The sequence below is a fragment of the Gymnoscopelus microlampas genome (assembly GCF_963454915.1).
Source record: "Gymnoscopelus microlampas genome assembly, chromosome: 8".
NCBI lineage: Eukaryota > Metazoa > Chordata > Actinopteri > Myctophiformes > Myctophidae > Gymnoscopelus > Gymnoscopelus microlampas.
The window spans coordinates 39,114,475-39,132,148 of NC_139945.1; the positions used below are offsets into that span (position 1 = coordinate 39,114,475).

At 43.8% G+C, this 17,674-nt stretch overlaps 1 protein-coding gene across 6 annotated transcripts in view; it reads right to left on the minus strand.

The window, feature by feature from the left end:
- LOC311050372 (muscleblind-like protein 1) overlaps positions 1-17,674 on the minus strand; it is an 89,978-nt gene that overhangs the window by 39,298 nt on the left and 33,006 nt on the right. For 5 of the 6 annotated variants that reach the window (XM_084064411.1, XM_084064413.1, XM_084064412.1 and 2 more), the window contains exon 2: positions 14,556-15,595. The exons of the other annotated variant lie outside the window; for it this stretch is intronic. In XM_084064411.1, coding sequence (XP_083920537.1) covers positions 14,556-14,729 — 174 coding nt within the window. In that variant the 5' untranslated portion in view covers positions 14,730-15,595. The remainder of the gene's footprint in view (positions 1-14,555; positions 15,596-17,674) is intronic. 6 annotated transcript variants of the gene reach the window in all.

The following is a 17,674-nucleotide window of genomic DNA, read 5'->3' on the forward strand; positions in this document are numbered from 1 at the left end:
CTGCCATCCACTCACAGTGCTCGCTGTGCTCTTTCATGCCTCTCTCTCTCGCTCTCTCTCTCTCTATCCACACACAGCTTTGTTTTTGCCTGCCTTTGTTGTGCCTGTCCATCACTGTCCATGTTACGGCGTCTGAGCTCTATTCACTCCTCTATCATTATGCTCTGTGTCTCTCCCTCGACCTCGTTACACAAGCTATTGAGTCCTTTCAACCCTTTTTACACTTTTGCTGTTGTTCACACCTCTCTCCCTCTCTCTCTCTTTCTCTCTCTCTCTCTTTCTCTCTCTCTCTCTCTCTCTCTCTCACTGAGTCAGCTGGGATTGCATTTTTTCTATAATTGTTACATCCATCATCTGGATGTCTTGATGATGCAATGATAGACGCCGGCGTTTCCTCAACAACAGAATTACCTCCGTCCCTAGGTCATTACACCGCCGTTCCATTTGGGGGTCGTGCTGCAGAGGGAATGACATGCATATTTCAGGGTGAAAAAGCGGAGCTACATAGATGTTGTGGATATGCCACGGGGCAAATGATTCTCACATGTTGTATAAATGATTCTCAACCTTTTCTGGATCAGGGCCCACTTGAAAATCTGCGTCCGCGCCCCACATCTGACCACATAACACGTTAGCACGCAGTCAGATGGGTGGGCCATGTTTATTTTAATGATCAATCAATCGATTGTGTTCCACCTTGGATCAATGGAACTCGTATACTTTAAGTTCCTATATATCGGTAACACGAACAAAAAGTACATTTCTCAAGGTTTTAAAGAAAGAAATACCATGACATTTGTTACATTATTTTATGTTATATTATTACCAAAATCTTAGTGTTTTGCCAATTATTTGGGGGGCCACTTGCAATACCCTGTGGCGAACCAGTGGTATAAGACCCTAGGAAGAACAAAATAAAACAGCAATATTCAACTGCGAAGGAGAGGACAGTCAGAGAGAGACAGAGAGAGTCCATGCTGTAAGCAATAAAAAACATCCGCTCCATAATGGTCATGGAGGATCAATATTGCATGGAGACAAAGTGCTGCTAAACAGCGTGGTTTCTGTTAATTAGCACTTCTCTAATGATCTCTCTTTCTCTTTTCCACCCTTCTATCCTCGCCAAGTCCACCGCCGTCTTCCATTAAAGGCCCTTTTTTCTCTTACTTCATCACTTCTTCATTCCTCTGTGTGTTGATTCCTCCACCCAGCTCTCAGCGGACAACACAAATGAGAGGAGCCATCTAAGCTCTTTTCATATAAGGCTCCCGTGTCCGTGGTTGATGGCTCTCAAGGATGGGATTTAATGAACCCCTCTCATTCACCTTTGATTATTTTCTAATTAAAGGAGTGAGTGATGAGGGCGAAGGGTGAATTCATAAATGCATGTTGATAATTGCGGGGGAATAATAGAAACATTAGCGACACAAACAGGCAGTGATGAGACACAAATTATACACAACAGAGCTTTGCTTCCTCAAATCTCTGGGAGTCATTAGGCGGGATGAAAAAAAAATGTATTGACCTTCTAGAGAGAAACGTTTGTTCAGAATACACATGCGTTCTGGAAATGTTTTTTTGCAGTCAAATGTGAACTTTCAAAGTTCTATAAGGTGAATGCATTGTCAAGGACGTTCCGAGAGCATCCAATTGAGCACACGGTGACAATATCTTTCATTGGGCTTGATTCAAAGACACAAGCGGTATAGGTATAGATACTGCATCCAATTAAGCACTCTATTTCACATGTTTTACTTTGTTTTATTACTTGCATTATATATGTGTGTATGCACAGTATATTTATTTATTTATTCATTTAAATACTGTCTCTTCTTTCTTCCTCCCTGTGAGGGTTATGAAATACATTGTAATGTGAAGTCATGTCCACGCACAAACCAAATCAAATCAAATCAGCATTAGCCAGGCACCAGCCACATAACCTGATTAGCTCTACCTGACGTGAATGTGAACGACTGCTCTACAGAGGCGTGTATCTGTGTCCTTAGTTGAACGGCTTCTTGGACTGCATTTTGTTTAGAGAGTTTCTAGTCTTCCAACGAATCAAAGTGCTTTACAACGTATATTGCATGCCTCAGCCTCACATTCAACCATTCACACACCCACGCTCTCGGCTGATATACCGACAATATGCCGCTCCAACCTACTACTTACTGTGTGCACACCAGTGTTTATTCCAGTGCACATATTAGGCTATGTGAGTTCATTTATACTTGGCTGAGCCAAAAAATAGCAGATCTAGATCACAAGGCGTTGCAAGCTAGTAGATCTTCTGTTTTCACCCTACGACACCGGCATGCAACCAAGTATAAATCTTCTAAATCTTAACAGTTTTATGAAAAACGTATGTTGCTATACTGTATATCAGTGGTGCTCAAACCTTGTCATGTGACCCTTACAATGCACCCTTTACATAGACTCATCTGTGATGTTAGTAGATCAAGAGGTCTCGTTTCCACATTATATGCATTTTTATTAGAATCTAATTATGGGTTCCTAGCTGTGGATGCGAATTTGGATCCTGATTTGTGCTGGGACACAGTTTGGTCTAATATTTTGCTGTCTTCTAGAAATCCATATCATCAACAGATTCATAAAAATGTTGTTCACTGAACGTATTTGACTATTTGACCGCAAATTATGTGCTATGAGGCTTTTAAGTAGCCCCAACTGTACATTTTGTACTCCAAATGTTATTGGTACCTTTTTTCATATGGTTTGGGAATGTCCAAATGTTTCCTCATTTTGGAATATGGTTGCCGCTAAACTGTCATTACTTTTGGAAGTTGATATTACACCTTCTCCATCTTTATTCACTTTAAATGATGACCTGAACTCCACACACAAGCACATCTTCTTTGCCGGATTAACAGCGGGCAAAAAAAGATGGTGCCTACGAGGTGGAAACCATTTAAAAAATGTTTTATTCATGATGCATCTATGTGTACTGGCATGTATTGCTGATATATTGTTGATATGATGAATAAAAACAATTGATAACAAAACAACAAATGGCAGCTTTGAAATAATATTATATTCAAAGATTTGCACAAATCTTCACGATAAAAAAAAAAGCAGATCTACAAGCTTGTAGCGCGGCACAAAGTGACGCGCTATGAGCTTGTATATCTGCTATTTTTCAATAGCCAAAGTATAAGATAAGAATGCTTTTTAGCTAAAATCTAAAATGACACATGCTTTCCCGGTTTTAATGGGTTAAGAGGTGAGGCTTGATCCAATGGGATCTGTGTACAGCGGGCGTGTATTGGAGAGAGGAGCTTGAGTAAAGAAAATACAAACATTCAGTGGGCAGATTTATAGGTTAATCCTGGTTAATTTGCTGAATATCATTGTATTCAGGATTATTAATCATGATTATTGATTCCGGTGGAAAAATATGATCTTTTTTATGCCTTTGTTGCTATAATTGTGCTTCTCTGTGTCGTATTAATGGTCAAATAGTGGGCCTATGTAATGGTCTCTGTGATTTTATTGATCCTCTGTGAGCCTGATGGATGGAGGTTGTACAATATTCTGGTTATTAAACCTTATGTAATAGTTAGGATATGAGGGCAAGGCGCAACAGCTAACCGAATAAGATGTTTGACTTAATTGCCATGTTCCGCCATAATACAATAATTGTGATTTTAGGTTTCACAATCATTGTGCAACCTAAAATCACAATTTCCGATTATCTTTGATTAATTGTGCATCTCTAGAGTGCAGCTGAACAAGAAAAAAGCAACAGCAAAGTGGTTGCCAGCTCGCCGACCCAAACTGAATTAATGTTCCACCGCTCTCGCTCCCCATCCACCTCTCCCCTCTATCCCTCACTTGTCTGCATTCTAATTTAAGTGTTTGTTTTCCCACATTGCATCAGAGAACTACAAATGGCCTTCTGAGAATCAGTGCATCATAATGGGGATTGGGGACAGGGGGAGGGGGGCTGCAGGATCAGAGGAATAGGCGACAGAGGCAGAGGAAAAGAAGTGGATGGGATCTATGTATTTTACGAGGGATGGGGAGTTATGCCTAAAGCCAGAGTTATACTTAGTTGCGTGCGGGTATCATGCACCAAAAATATTGTAGATCGGCTATTTTTTTGCACAGGACACCATCGTATGACTAAGCATAAATCAGGCTTAACACAAAGGAGGAACGGAGATAAATGGGAGGAGATCAGGCAGATCAGGAAAGCCATAACTGATTGGATATTCAGTTCACAGTCTATGAATTGAATACCAAGGCCCTCATTGGAAACAAGTCTGCATGGACTTTTATGAACGGACCTGTTAGACAAAGTATTTTAAATGTAACTGTGCTGTTTTACATTTTTTCCTAATAAAATATTCAATCAATCAAAAAACAGTGGAAGTAGCAGCAAAAGTCGCAGTATAGCATCAGCTAGACCCGGAGGCAGCTATAGGTGATGGGACATCACAACGGAAGCATTCTGAGATATCTGCATGTCCTACTGTATACAGTGCTGAGGCCTAACATGTATACACACACACTCCCACAGACACCTGAACAGAAACATCTGGAATGTTCATTCCAGATGAAGATCAACTGAAGATGTTAAAGTTGATCTGTAAGGGTCCATTTACACTCCCAGAGGATTTTTACTGTGTACACACACATAAAACAAATTACTCCATCACGACAGGGCCTTACCTCTGCCTTGCCTCTGTCCTGTGCAAACAGAGCACACGATGAGTACAGTTACAGTATATTAGAGTTTCACTTGAGATCGTGCTTATGGCCTGATTATTCTATCATCACCAAGTCAGTCTATTATCACCCAGTTATGTCCAGGGGCTGTACTTGTAGCTGCCATGTCTTGATGTAATGTCTTCTTGTCATCTTGGTATACTGGCATTTCAATGAGCCTTAAGAAAAAACCTCAGACCTCTCAAAATAAATTGTTATAGAGTGATCCTTAGCTTGCATCCTAGAACTCATCTTCTCCCTGCCCACTTCACCAGTCTTGGGTGGCTTAGAGTGGAGTTCACAGAATTAGAAGTAATGTAGCACCCAAATATTTCCGTGACTACTTTTCCAAGGGTATAGTGATACTCACGGGTATTACACCAGAGGTAGCCCTACTGATTTTAAGCCCTGCCCTTTTTACAGCAATATGGGAAAAACATCTTTCCTATACTCGGCAGCAGTTCAGTGTAATGTTTTACCGTCCAAGTTGATCGGTTCCTTTGACAATGTTGCAATTTGCATTAAAAAGATGGTTGGCCAATAATATGACTTAATTTTAAACCAAGTACTGATCTTTTAGAGTCAAATGTTTCGATTTTTTGTTAAGTTTTTGTGTTTTGTCCTTGTTTCGTATTTGTAATGTATTTTTGCTCTCTGCCCCCCTGTCCCAAAAGGAAGGGGAGCAGGGCAAACAAAAAAAAAAGTTTTTAGTTTTTTGTCCTTGTTTTGTATTTGTATTGTTGCTCCCTGCCCCCCTTCCCCAAAAGGACCACAATGGAAACAAGCCCAGGGGCTTTATTGTGTATTTATCCTTTTGAATTCATTTTCAATAAACTGTTCAATCAATCAAGTACAGTAAGTAAGCAAGTTTAGCATTTGGAACAACGGTTTCCGAGCCATGTGGCCCATAGGTGAGGAGCCTATTTCTCCTGTTTCTGTAGCGTGAGGCAGCTTGATGTACAAGTACAGCCCAGTATGTACCAGGGACTTGCCCTCAAATCAATCCTTGATGCTGAGTGCCAAGCAGGAAGGCATTGGGTACCATTTATTATAGTCTTTGGGATTGAACCCTGACCTCCCAGTCTCAGGGTGGACACTAACTACAAGAACACTGAGCAGATATCAGCCAATAGGTAGTACGTTTGTTTGATGGTTTGATTGATTGATTGATTGATTGATTGATTGATTGATTGATTGATTTAATACTTTATTAGTCAGAAATGTAAAAGAAGTACAGTCAGACGTTAAGGCTAAAAGGCTATAACACAATAAAGTCCTGGGGACGTGTTTCCATTTAAGCCATACCGAGGCATATGGTCCATACTCCATAGGGCAGGAGCCTATCTACTGTTTCTGTAGCGTGAGGCGGCTTGATACAAGTACATCCCCTGGTCATGATGCTAGTATGTCACAGGTACTGACCTCGAATCCAACCCTTGGTGCCGAGTGCCAAGCAGGGAGGTACTGCATGGGTCCCAATTGTATAGTCTTTGGTGCTTCAGTGTCTTTGGACACTGAGCTGGTGTATGAGCCAGTTAGTACACATACTGTAAATGAATGTACTGTCCGTGAGACACCTAGCTCAACCACAGGAGAATCTGGCATACGGAGACAGAGCCGCAGGCAAACAGACAGAGAGAGGCTGGATGTGGTGGTAGTGGACGGGCTATTCTTGAATGCCCTTGTGTGTTTTGGATCTGATGTTGTTGTGTCATGTCTCCATGCTGATGCAGCATGTCTAAAGATTGATATGTGTGTGAGTGTAGGTGTGTGTGTGTGTGTGTGTGTGTGTGTGTGTGCGTGCGTGCGTGCGTGCGTGTGTGCGTGCATGCGTGCGTGCGTGCGTGCGTGGAATGTGTATATGTGTGTATATTTAACTACTGTATGTGTATTTATGTGTGTGTGTGTGTGTGTGTGTGTGTGTGTGTGTGTGTGTGTGTGTGTGCGTGCGTGCGTGCGTGCGTGCGTGCGTGCGTGCGTGCGTGTGTATGCATGTGTCTGTCTGAGTGCGTGTGTCTGTCGGAGTGTGTGTGTATGTGTGTGTGTGTGTGTGTGTGTGTGTGTGTGTGTGTGTGTGTGTGTGTGTGTGTGTGTGTGTGTGTGTGTGTGTGTGCGCGCGCGTGCGTGTGCGTGTGCGTGTGCGTGTCTGTGTGTGTGTGTGTGTGTGTGTGTGTGTGCGCGCCCGTGTGTGCGTGTGTGCGTGTGTGTGCGTGCGTGCACATGCTGAGGCAGCATATCCACAGATGGATGTGGAGGCAGTGGCCTCTCTGAGGACAAAGAGACATTTAGAGGAGACATTTCAAGGGGGGACACGCATGTGAAAGGAGCCAGACAAAGTTATTGGCCGTTGGCTGACTGTATCCGCACTGCTTGCCTTCATTGCTGTGTTAATCAAAGTGTCATGGATGGAAGTCCTACTGTATGTAGGTAGGCTGAACTTATCAGGGTCATCTTATATATAAACTGGTTTAGTTCAGCCCAAGATACACTGGAACTGCACTGGGTAACCAGAATGTATATTTACTGTCGGCCAACCTTGTATCTCCATATTTCAACTTTGTATGTTTTTTCGTAAATTAATGCCCTACTTTGTCATACAATAGTGTCGTACAAAAGTGTATTACAGTACATAAACTTGTTTTATATAATAAAAAAGTAACGGTTTTGGACATACAAGGTTTGCACCTGACAGCAACAATATGGTCATAGAGGATATGCTTTTATGAGTTTATACCTACTCATAAAAGCATTATGCATACGAAAATTACTCACAGCGAGTAAATATGGCAAGATTCTTTACAATGGTAAATGGCCTACATTTATATAGTGCCTTTACAATTCACCCATTCACACACGCATTTACAAACTGATGGAGGCAACAGGGTACCAGTACCACCCTCATTGGGAGCCGTTAGCAGTGTCTTGCTTGAGGACACGAAACCAGGAAGAGCCAGGGATCTAACCAGTTCCCAAGCAATCTGGGGAGTGCTGGGGACCCATCGTCAAATAAAAAGGAAAAACAGCGCCCTCTGCTGTTTTTCACTTTTGCATTTGACTCTGGGCGGAGGAATTAACTAGAGCCATGCTCACTGGAAAACGGGTTTTGGACATGCCTTCAGCCCTCCACTTCCGGTGGTGCGCCTATTTTTTCATTCCCACTAACAATATTTCTCCACGGATCACTAACACCATTTCTCCCAAAGAACATGGATCGTTTTGGTTATAAGCCCACTTGTTTCTATGATGAAAGAGCAAGTTAAAATGTTACTAACTTTCCGTGGTTTTGTCGGCTCCGAGGACGCTATTGTTAAATGAGTTTCGGTTTGTTTCCAGTGGGAAGCAAGCCGCACACATGTAAATCCCGCCCACTACATTTGATTGGGTAAAGCGCGGCCTGCTTCCTGATCTGAAGGCACGCCCACTTGTAGCCAATGTGCATGGGTTCTCAACACGGCTCCGACAGATTCAAGCGCAGCTATGAATCTGTTCTTGAGAGATTAGTTCCCAAGCAACCGCTCTACTTACTGTGTCACCCCACCAAATACATACACACATATCGCACGCAAGCAGGCACGCACGCACGCACGCACGGACGCACGCACATATAAACACAATCTGTGAACTGTGAGGACTTTTGAGTGATGCACACTGACCAAATCCTAACCTCAAATTGTTTTTTTTAACTTGATTTATATATTGTACATCAATATATAAATACAAAAGTAAAATATAAATACTAATATTTATATTTTACTTTTTCTTTTCTTTCTTCAACATAATAATAATGTAAGCAATAAGCAAAAAGAGCATAAATAAATGAGCTAATGAATGAATGAATTAAATGAAATAAAACCGTTCCCTATCCTCTAACCTTCACCATCATCAATATACAGTAGCACATGACTAACCTTAACTTTAATCCTAAGCCTAACCCTCAACCCTAACCTAAACACAGAAAAGCCAAATGTCCCATGCACTGTCTCAGACAGATAGCAGTACAAGCACACACACATGCACGTGCGCACACAAGCACACACGCACACACAAACGTTTGCATGAGCAGACAGTAAGTGGGCAATGGGGAGAGGAGTCTAAAGCCTATACTTTACACTTCTTTGCAGGACAGTGTTGCACGCCCTGGAAATAGCAGACATACAAGCTCACAACGGGTCGTATCCGCAACGTGTTGTGAGGTTGTAGGTCGGCTATTTTCGGCATGCGACACTGTCGTGCGAGTGTAAATCAGGCTATAGTATTATAGTATATGACTGAGTTGATGCTCTCTCTCCGTCAGTCTGCCACAGATATGTGCAGCCTGTCAGCACCACAGACTCAATGTCAACCCACTGAAAGATGAAAAGACATAGAGGCAGAAAGAGTCTGTGTGCGCATGTGTGTGTGTGTGTGTGTGTGTGTGTGTGTGTGTGTGTGTGTGTGTGTGTGTGTGTGTGTGTGTGTGTGCGTGTGCGTGTGCGTGTGCGTGTGCGTGTGCATGTGGATTAACATGGGTAAGGAATGGAGAGGGTAAAGTGCATGAAAAGATCCACACCGTTACAGAGAAGATTAACATTTTTGGAGTGTTCCAGCCGTCAAAGGGCTTTTATCTGACTTACTACTGTCGCAGCTGACACATTCACACAAGCACACGCACACGCACGTGCACACACAGACACACACACACACACACACACACACACACACACACACACACATACGCACACACACACGTACACCTCTATTTTACACTCATCTCAGTGCTGCTTTCGCTACTCTCACTAAATCTCCCTTTTCCTCCTCTGTTTCCATACCGTACACTATTAAGATTGTACCGTGAAACTCTCTCTCTGTCTTGCTCGGACTCTCACACAGATAGTTTCTTCTTGCGTTTTAAAGGGGTCTGAAATATTTGGGTCACAGTATATTCCCAAGTGTTACATACTAGCTCACATTCAGGTGTGTGAATGGAAATGTTTGTGCGTGTATACAGTATCTGTGTGTGTGTGTGTGTGTGTGTGTGTGTGTGTGTGTGTGCGTGCGTGCGTGCGTGCGTGCGTGCGTGCGTGCGTGCGTGCGTGCGTGCGTGCGTGCGTGCGTGCGTGCGTGCGTGCGTGCGCCGGCGCATGCACACAGCTATACTCTGCAGTATGCAGCCTATGAGCATTAATCATTTAGACAGGAATCGGTTTTGTATTCAAGTCAAAGAGTGCCAGCTCAGACGAGCACAGCACAGCACAGCACAGCACAGCACAGTACAGTACCTACTGGTTAGCATTAACGCACATCGATTCAGAAACCCAGTGCGCTGATAGAGATGCAAGGAGACAGATTCAAGCGTCCAAGCGCATTCTTTGTGTGACGAAAATCTGGGGTTTTCTGTTGAACAGTGCGTGCGTGCGTGCGTGCGTGCGTGCGTGCGTGCGTGCGTGCGTGCGTGCGTGTGTGTGTTTGTGTGTGTGTGTGTGTGTGTTTGTCAGTAGCTATACAGTATGTCGTCCCATTCACTTCTGTGTGCACTGTTGTGTTGTGGAGACCCTCAGGCTATTTTGCTCATGCACACGTGTTTCCCATCACAGAATATTGGTGAGTTTATTGTGTTTCGTCAACCTAAATGCCCCCCAGATTTACTTCTCATTCACTTCAAATGAAGACGGCTGAAGCCTCCAGCTCCTAATAGTAACAAGCTGCTGAACTCCTGTTGCGGAGGCAAATCTCACACACTCTCTCACAAAGGATTGTTTTCTTTCTGTGTGATTACATTATGAGTTGTTAGAGCTGTTTTTTTTATATTATCCCTGGAGTTCCCTTTTTTAGCAAGTCATATAGGTAAAAATAGCAGATCTACAAACTCACAAAACATCACAATGCAATGCACAGTGAGCTTGTAGATCAGCTACACACAAAGTATACAAATATAAAGATAGGGTAAGTGATATATTTTTGTTAAAATAAGTGTTAAATTGCTGTTTGTTCAATAACAGGGGTCTCCCTGTCCCTCCAGCTCTTGATCAAAAAGAAAATGCATTTTCAGGTTGGGATACCAATTGTATTCAATCAGGAGAGAACTCACACAGGATACAGATTAAACAAGTGAAATTGGAAGTGATGAGGCAAAAGAAATTGCTAAATTGGTACTCACTATTACATTGAAGCTGATAAATGGTACTTTCTCCTGATTGGCTGAATTGGCCACCCACCTGAAAATGTATTATCTCTTTACTAGAAGTCTGGAGAGACGCAGAGACCCCTGCTCCTGAACAAACATTCTATAGCAATGATTACTATCACAATATAGTGCTTTAAAAACCTTTTGTTTTGACCAAACAATATCCCTTACGCTACCTTTAAGTGGTTAAAAACATAAAACACGCTCAAAGTTGTAACATGACGTTGCAACATCAAGTCAAAATATATTACAAATGCATTACATTAATGATATCTCAAGCTTTGATTTTCTATCTTATTCCACATTTTGTAAAGCAGCATGCCAATTACATTTGCGAGTTGTTGTGGGGTAGAAATGGCTGCGTGTGCGGCGCGATTTGGTTGATTCATTGTTGAGATTGTTCGAGACTGTGAGAGAAAGAGACTAAGAGAGAGAACCAACTACCAAAGGATGTGCCAATGAAGGGCAACACAGTCAATTCCTGTTTAATTAAAAAAAAGAAATGTTACACTGAGTTCAATTACCACAACGGCCAAACTGAAGGGCATTTATTAGTTCTGAACACAAAGAGAAAGTGAGACAACGGCAGCGACAGAGCCACCGAGATGCCTCTTTCTTTGTCCTGCGTCGGGCTCTCGCATTCCCCAGTGACCATGCATTTATTTAAAAAATAATGCACTGGGAGGTGGGAGGCGAGGCTCGAGAGTCAAACGGCCCTTGCGTGCCGTGCACGTGTGCACATGCACCTCCTTCCGTCCCTTCACTCCCCTTCTTATGCGGTACATATCAGTCTCTGGCCTTCCCCATCCGCTCTTTCTCCCTGTCCCTAGATCTGTGTTATGAATTCATCTGCAGAAAAAGCAGATATATCATTCTGTCAAGGAGGCAGGGAAGGGAGGTAAGCTGTGGAATGCCCTGGCAGTGAGAGTAGAGGAGGAAAGGGGGGGCTGAGCAAAGTGCTATGCTCTCCTGCACATTCTCTACTGTGCTGGCCGTGGCCCTCCGTGAATCCGTCCATCTCAGTAGTTTTCAACCGTTTTCATAGCAAGGTCCATTATTTATTCGGCATTTGAGCCACGGACCACCGTTTGATGAGATTTAGCCTCTCAGACCCAAAACTTAGAATATTTTGTTGTCGTTGGCTAAGATTGTGTCCACAATTCCTTGCTGTGTTGATGTTGGTACCATAGGAGAGATAAGAGGCAAACGTTGATCAAAATAACAATTATTCTACATTCTCTAATTGTGTAGACTTCTTGTAAATTAAGTAATGCAGATGGTTAACAATAATTTAACTCTTGAGAGTGTAAAATGAAACCAAATTAACCCGTAAGGATCCATTTGGTATAATTTTACACTCTCAAGAGTTAAAGATCTATAAGGGTCCATTTGGCTGTCCAATTTAGCTGGGGACCACCTGGAACCCCCTCAAGGACCACTGGTGGTCCCCGGACCACTGGTTGAGAACCACTGGTATTTCTGTCTGTTTCCATAATCCACGCCATGCCCCACTGACTTCCCTTATCCATATTCTTAACCCGGTCTCTGCCAGGCCAATGTGAACTATTGTCGCTTCAGTCCACCGGCCCATTAACTCTAACAAAACAGGGCCTTGCTTGACCAGAAATCCCCCTGCTATAAACCAAGTGTATCTTTGCCTTGGCTCGGTTTGTCGGACTTCCAGGCCTGGGCTCCTGTTACACTGAACAACACTCTGCCTTGCCAATCAGATAGGAGACAAATTACAGCAGCACGCAAGGCCAAGCTCTGGAACAACTCTCATTACTCCAAGCTCATACGAGCTTGTAGATCTGTGATTTTTGAAAAATTGTGACAATGCACACATGTTGTGCAAATCTTTGAAAATATATTCTTTTAAAGCGAACATTTTTAACTTCAATCTTTGCTTCTGGGTGTAAAAGTGAAAAAGTTTGAGAACCACATAATGTTAACATAGGTTTTCCGAAAACATTTTTTTTTAGAATCGGGTCCTTAATGGGTAATTAAGACCGGGAACGCATCTGTGTGTCATTTTAAGATTTCTTTGGCTATATAAAAATAGCAGATATACAAGCTCATAGCGCGGCACCGAGTGCCGCGCTATGAGCTTGTAGATCTGCTATTTTTGAAAAAAATTAAACTTGTTCAAATCTTTCAATATATATATTTTTTTTAAGCGTTAGGATTTAGAAAAAAAATGTTTTTAATCGGCATCAGGTCTTAATGGGTTAATGCCCTGCTTGGATCTTGGCCACGCGGCCCACGCCACATACTAGTCACAGCTGACCCCCTCACACACTGTCTCACTGTTGTTGGGAAAATATGTGGCTGACCATATGGCTTAGACAGTCACAAGTGTTTACTGTGTGCCACAGTGTTTACCACTGACAGGATAATAGTGTGTTGTGTGCTGCCTCCAATTTGAACTCGCCTCTTCGGTGTAAATGCTAACCTTTCTTTTTCTTTATTTTCTTTACCACATGCCACCAACTCCTCCCATATTTCTACTCCCTCTCCCCCTTCACTCCTCCTCTCCCATTCTGTCTCTCTGTCTTCCCCTGTCTCTCTGAGACCTGCATAGTGGGAGTGTGTTGTCTCGGGGCCAGGGCAGAAATAGACAGTAAATTACAGAGCCTTCTGTAGGCTGTGTGAGGACACCCCGCTGTGCTGCGTGCCCTCAAAATAACACACACACAAGCACATGCACACACACGCTTGCGCGCACACACACACACACACACGCACACGCAACAAAACTAGCACAAAACAAACAATCCACCCTGTATTTCCCAATGCTGACATTCAGTCACCACAATCACTTGGAGCGACGTGCCAAACAATAGTCATGGCCCTGTGGTAATCAGACACTCCCTTGTTTCACACACACACACACACACACACACACACACACACACACACGCGCGCGCACACACACACACACACACACACACACACACACACACACACACACACACGCACACACGCGCACACGCGCACACGCGCACACGCGCACACACGCACACACGCACACACACGCACACACACGCACGCACACACACACACACACACACACACACACACACACACACACACGCACACGCACACACGCACACACAGGCACACACACACACACACACACACACACACACACACACACATACTCACGCACACACGCACGCACGCACGCACACACACACACACACACACACACACACACACACACACACACACACACACACGTGCGCATACTGGTAAAGAGTTCATCCAAGATTATTAGAATACTCACAGAGGTTTAACCTTGGTGAGCACTCTTAAGAAGCAGCACCTATGACCAGCTTGCCAGTGATATCACTTATGTTTCCTCACAACTTATCACTAAAGGAAGCTTTTGACATTCATTTGAATAAATATGCTGTGTGTTCACATAATAACAACTGTTATCCTAGTCAAACCAATTGTCCCAACGTTCTAATCTCCTCCAGTCACCCAAACCGTGTTCCTTTCAGTTTGTCCTCCGCATCACATTTTGAATCATGAACTGAGAAGTTTCTTTATGTTCAACAAGTCGTGGCATTGCTAACAAACTATCTACCACAGCAAGCCGAGACAATGCTATGGCAAAAAAAAAAAAACCTCAAAGGAGAGCAGCTTTGGTACAACTCACCTTTAGGGAATCAAAGCAAGCGATAACTCGTCCATTTTCCACTTGGCAGCTCTTGGCAGGGTGGGCAAACTTGCACTCGCTGTCCGGCCGCGAGCACGTTCCTCTTTGGAATTCCCGACAAACCTCCAACGTCAGCCATTTTGTGTCGCGGATGGTTGTCATGTTCACCGCCATGCTGAGACAGGTGATTGATAAAGGGCAACAGATGTAGTACTTTATACGTTTCTAATGGCACTGGAGCAGAGGAGCGTGAAGAAGAGAATGACATATGGGAAAAAGTCAGCCTTGATGGTTTGTCTCCAAGATGTTTTTGATGTTTTTTGAGGTGGAGCCTGCGAGGCCGAGGATTCATTTACCACCTGCGGCCCATCCTAAGAGCCTGTTTGTGGCTCTAATAAGAATCCTTCACAGCCTGTCACCCAAGGCCTGGATCAGTGACAGCCACAGTGGTTTGCTTTTTGTGTTCCCAATCTCTCTGTCTCTCTGTCTGTCTGTCTCTCGCTCTCTCTCTTCTCACTCTCTCACACACTGTGTCTTTCTCTCCCCTCTCTCCTGAACTGTCAGACGAGACAAATGGCGAAACGCATTATCGATCGGGTTGGCCCATGATGAAGGGATATGGGACTGGAGGGAAGGAGGGAGGAAGAGTACGAGAAAAAGAAGGAGGAGGAAGAGGAAGAGGAGGGGGCGGTGGAAGAGGAACGATCTCCTCCCACCCACAGAGAGCGATAAAGGCCGTCTGTCTTCAGTATCAGGCCGTGCCTAGAGAGGAGGGGGGAGTGGTTGAGTTCGCTGGAGGAGGGATGGGTGGCATGGATGGAGAGAGGTTTGGCTGACAGGAGAGGGAGGGAAGGAGGGAGGGAGGGAGGTAGGACGGCTTAAGTGGCGCGGTGACAGGCTCAGTGGGAAGGCTTGGCAGCGCCGGCTGTCCTAGCGCTCCTGGTGTGGCTGGAGCGCACGGACGCAGACACACATAGAGACAGCGGCTGATTCAGTGGAACCAAGCAGCCACGGGGGTCAGCGGATGAAGGCACTTCTCTCTGCGGAGAGAGAGACAGACAGAGAGAGACAGACAGAGAGAGACAGACAGAGAGAGACAGACAGAGAGAGAGAAGGGGGGTCAGTGGAGCAGAGCATAAACACACACGCATACAAACATAGAAATGTGCACGTGTGCCCTTACACACACGATTGGGCAAGTGCACTCATGCACACATTAACAGACAGACAGACAGACAGACAGACAGACAGACAGACAGACAGACAGACAGACAGACAGACAGACAGACAGACAGACAGACAGACAGACAGACGGGTACACACAGCTTCATTCAACCCCATTCATTCACAGTCACCCTCATAGAGTCTGCCAGGCTCTCAGCTGTAAAATCAAATCAAACAGCGTATCACTAACAGTGAAGCTCATGCAGCCAGCTTCAGCCACTTTCAAGCTGTAGTCCCTATTTTGGGCATGTCACAAAAAAGGCTGAAAGACATAGCCAATCTACAACCTCACAACACCGCACGATGCGACTTAAAGTTATACTAGGTAACTTTTTCAAAAAAACTAAAGTTAAATTGTATATCTTTTGTGAGAGGCAAATGTTTCACAACACCCAATTTCACCCCCGAAAGCCTTTTATCAACTATTTTCTGTTGATACAGTGGCCAGGGTGTCATTCCCGCGAAAATGACGTCATCCGGCCGGAAAACAGAAACGGAAATGCACCGGTTTCCTGTTTGGCCAGGAAACACAGTTCACGGTAACTAATGCTCCACTGGCTAAGAGAAACGATCCGCAGATAGTATAAAACAATTAAAAGAACACTTTTTAAAATGCTTCCGTCTGCCGGTGAAAACAAATGGAATTCTGGGTAATGCAGGAATAATCGAATGAATCGAAAATCGAAAGCAGAGGCTGCTAAAATCCATTTTTTTTGGACCTGCCTAATAATACGACTTTAAATAGCAGATCTAATACTGTAGCAATACTAAACGTTGTGAGCTTGCAGGTCTATTTTTGTTATTTATCGGACAACAAATAATATATAAGGCTTAAAGTGGTTAAAGAAAGAAACGGTGAAGGAGGGACATAGACTGGAAAAGAGAGCTGTGTGTGTGTGTGTGTGCGTGCGTGTGTGCGTGCGTGGGTGTGTCACTCATGGCTAATTCCAACCCCTCTTTAAAAAAAAACAAAAGAGTGGGAAAGAATCAATCTGGCTGGATGGTTGCAACATCACTCTGGGCATACGGCCAGGTGAGAAGTGAGAGATACAGACTAGACGAGGTCACTCCATCACACAGACGGAGAGAGAGAGAGGGAGAGAGAGAGAGAGAGAGAGAGAGAGAGAGAGAGAGAGAGAGAGAGAGAGAGAGAGAGAGAGAGAGAGAGAGAGGAAAAAGAGACAGATGGAGAGGAAGACAGAGAGAGAGGGGAAGAGAGAGAGAAGGAAAAAAAAGCAGAGAAAAAGGGGGGAGAGAGACATGGTGATGGACGGACAGAGGGAAACGAGAGAATGTAACACGTTTCTCCACATCTCTGAGTGTCAAGGGTCCATTTCACAATTAAATTAACAGCCTGTGTAGTACCATCCAGTTCATGCTGTTAAATCAACTTTACCCGAACCCTAACCTGACCACGTCTGCTCATGTCTCACACACTGAAAACACACAATGCATGCTGCTAAGTACCTTAAAAAATATACACGCTCCACAGAAGCCTGTGTCATATATGTCTAGATCTGATAAATCACTGGTCCTAACTATTTCTATGTATCTACATGACATCTAGATCCATAAAGTTTGTATTTTATGTCAACAGGTACATCACACTTTGAAATTAATGCAGGTGACCCCAAACAGCCACGCAAATGAAAGATCCACAAGTACCTTAAACTCTGTAAAGTAAAGTGGTAAAGTGTAAGTGAAAAAGTAAAAAAAAAACTAATATTGGTGAAAGCCATGGGCACCCTGTCTGAATAATATTTCATGTCAAGGACCCCTACATTTTTAATCAAGTTGGATCAACTATACCAGGGGTTCCCAAACTTTTCAGCTCGAGACCCAACGACAAAATGTGGTGTCTCCCCGGGACCCAAACGTACAAAAATTATGAAGTC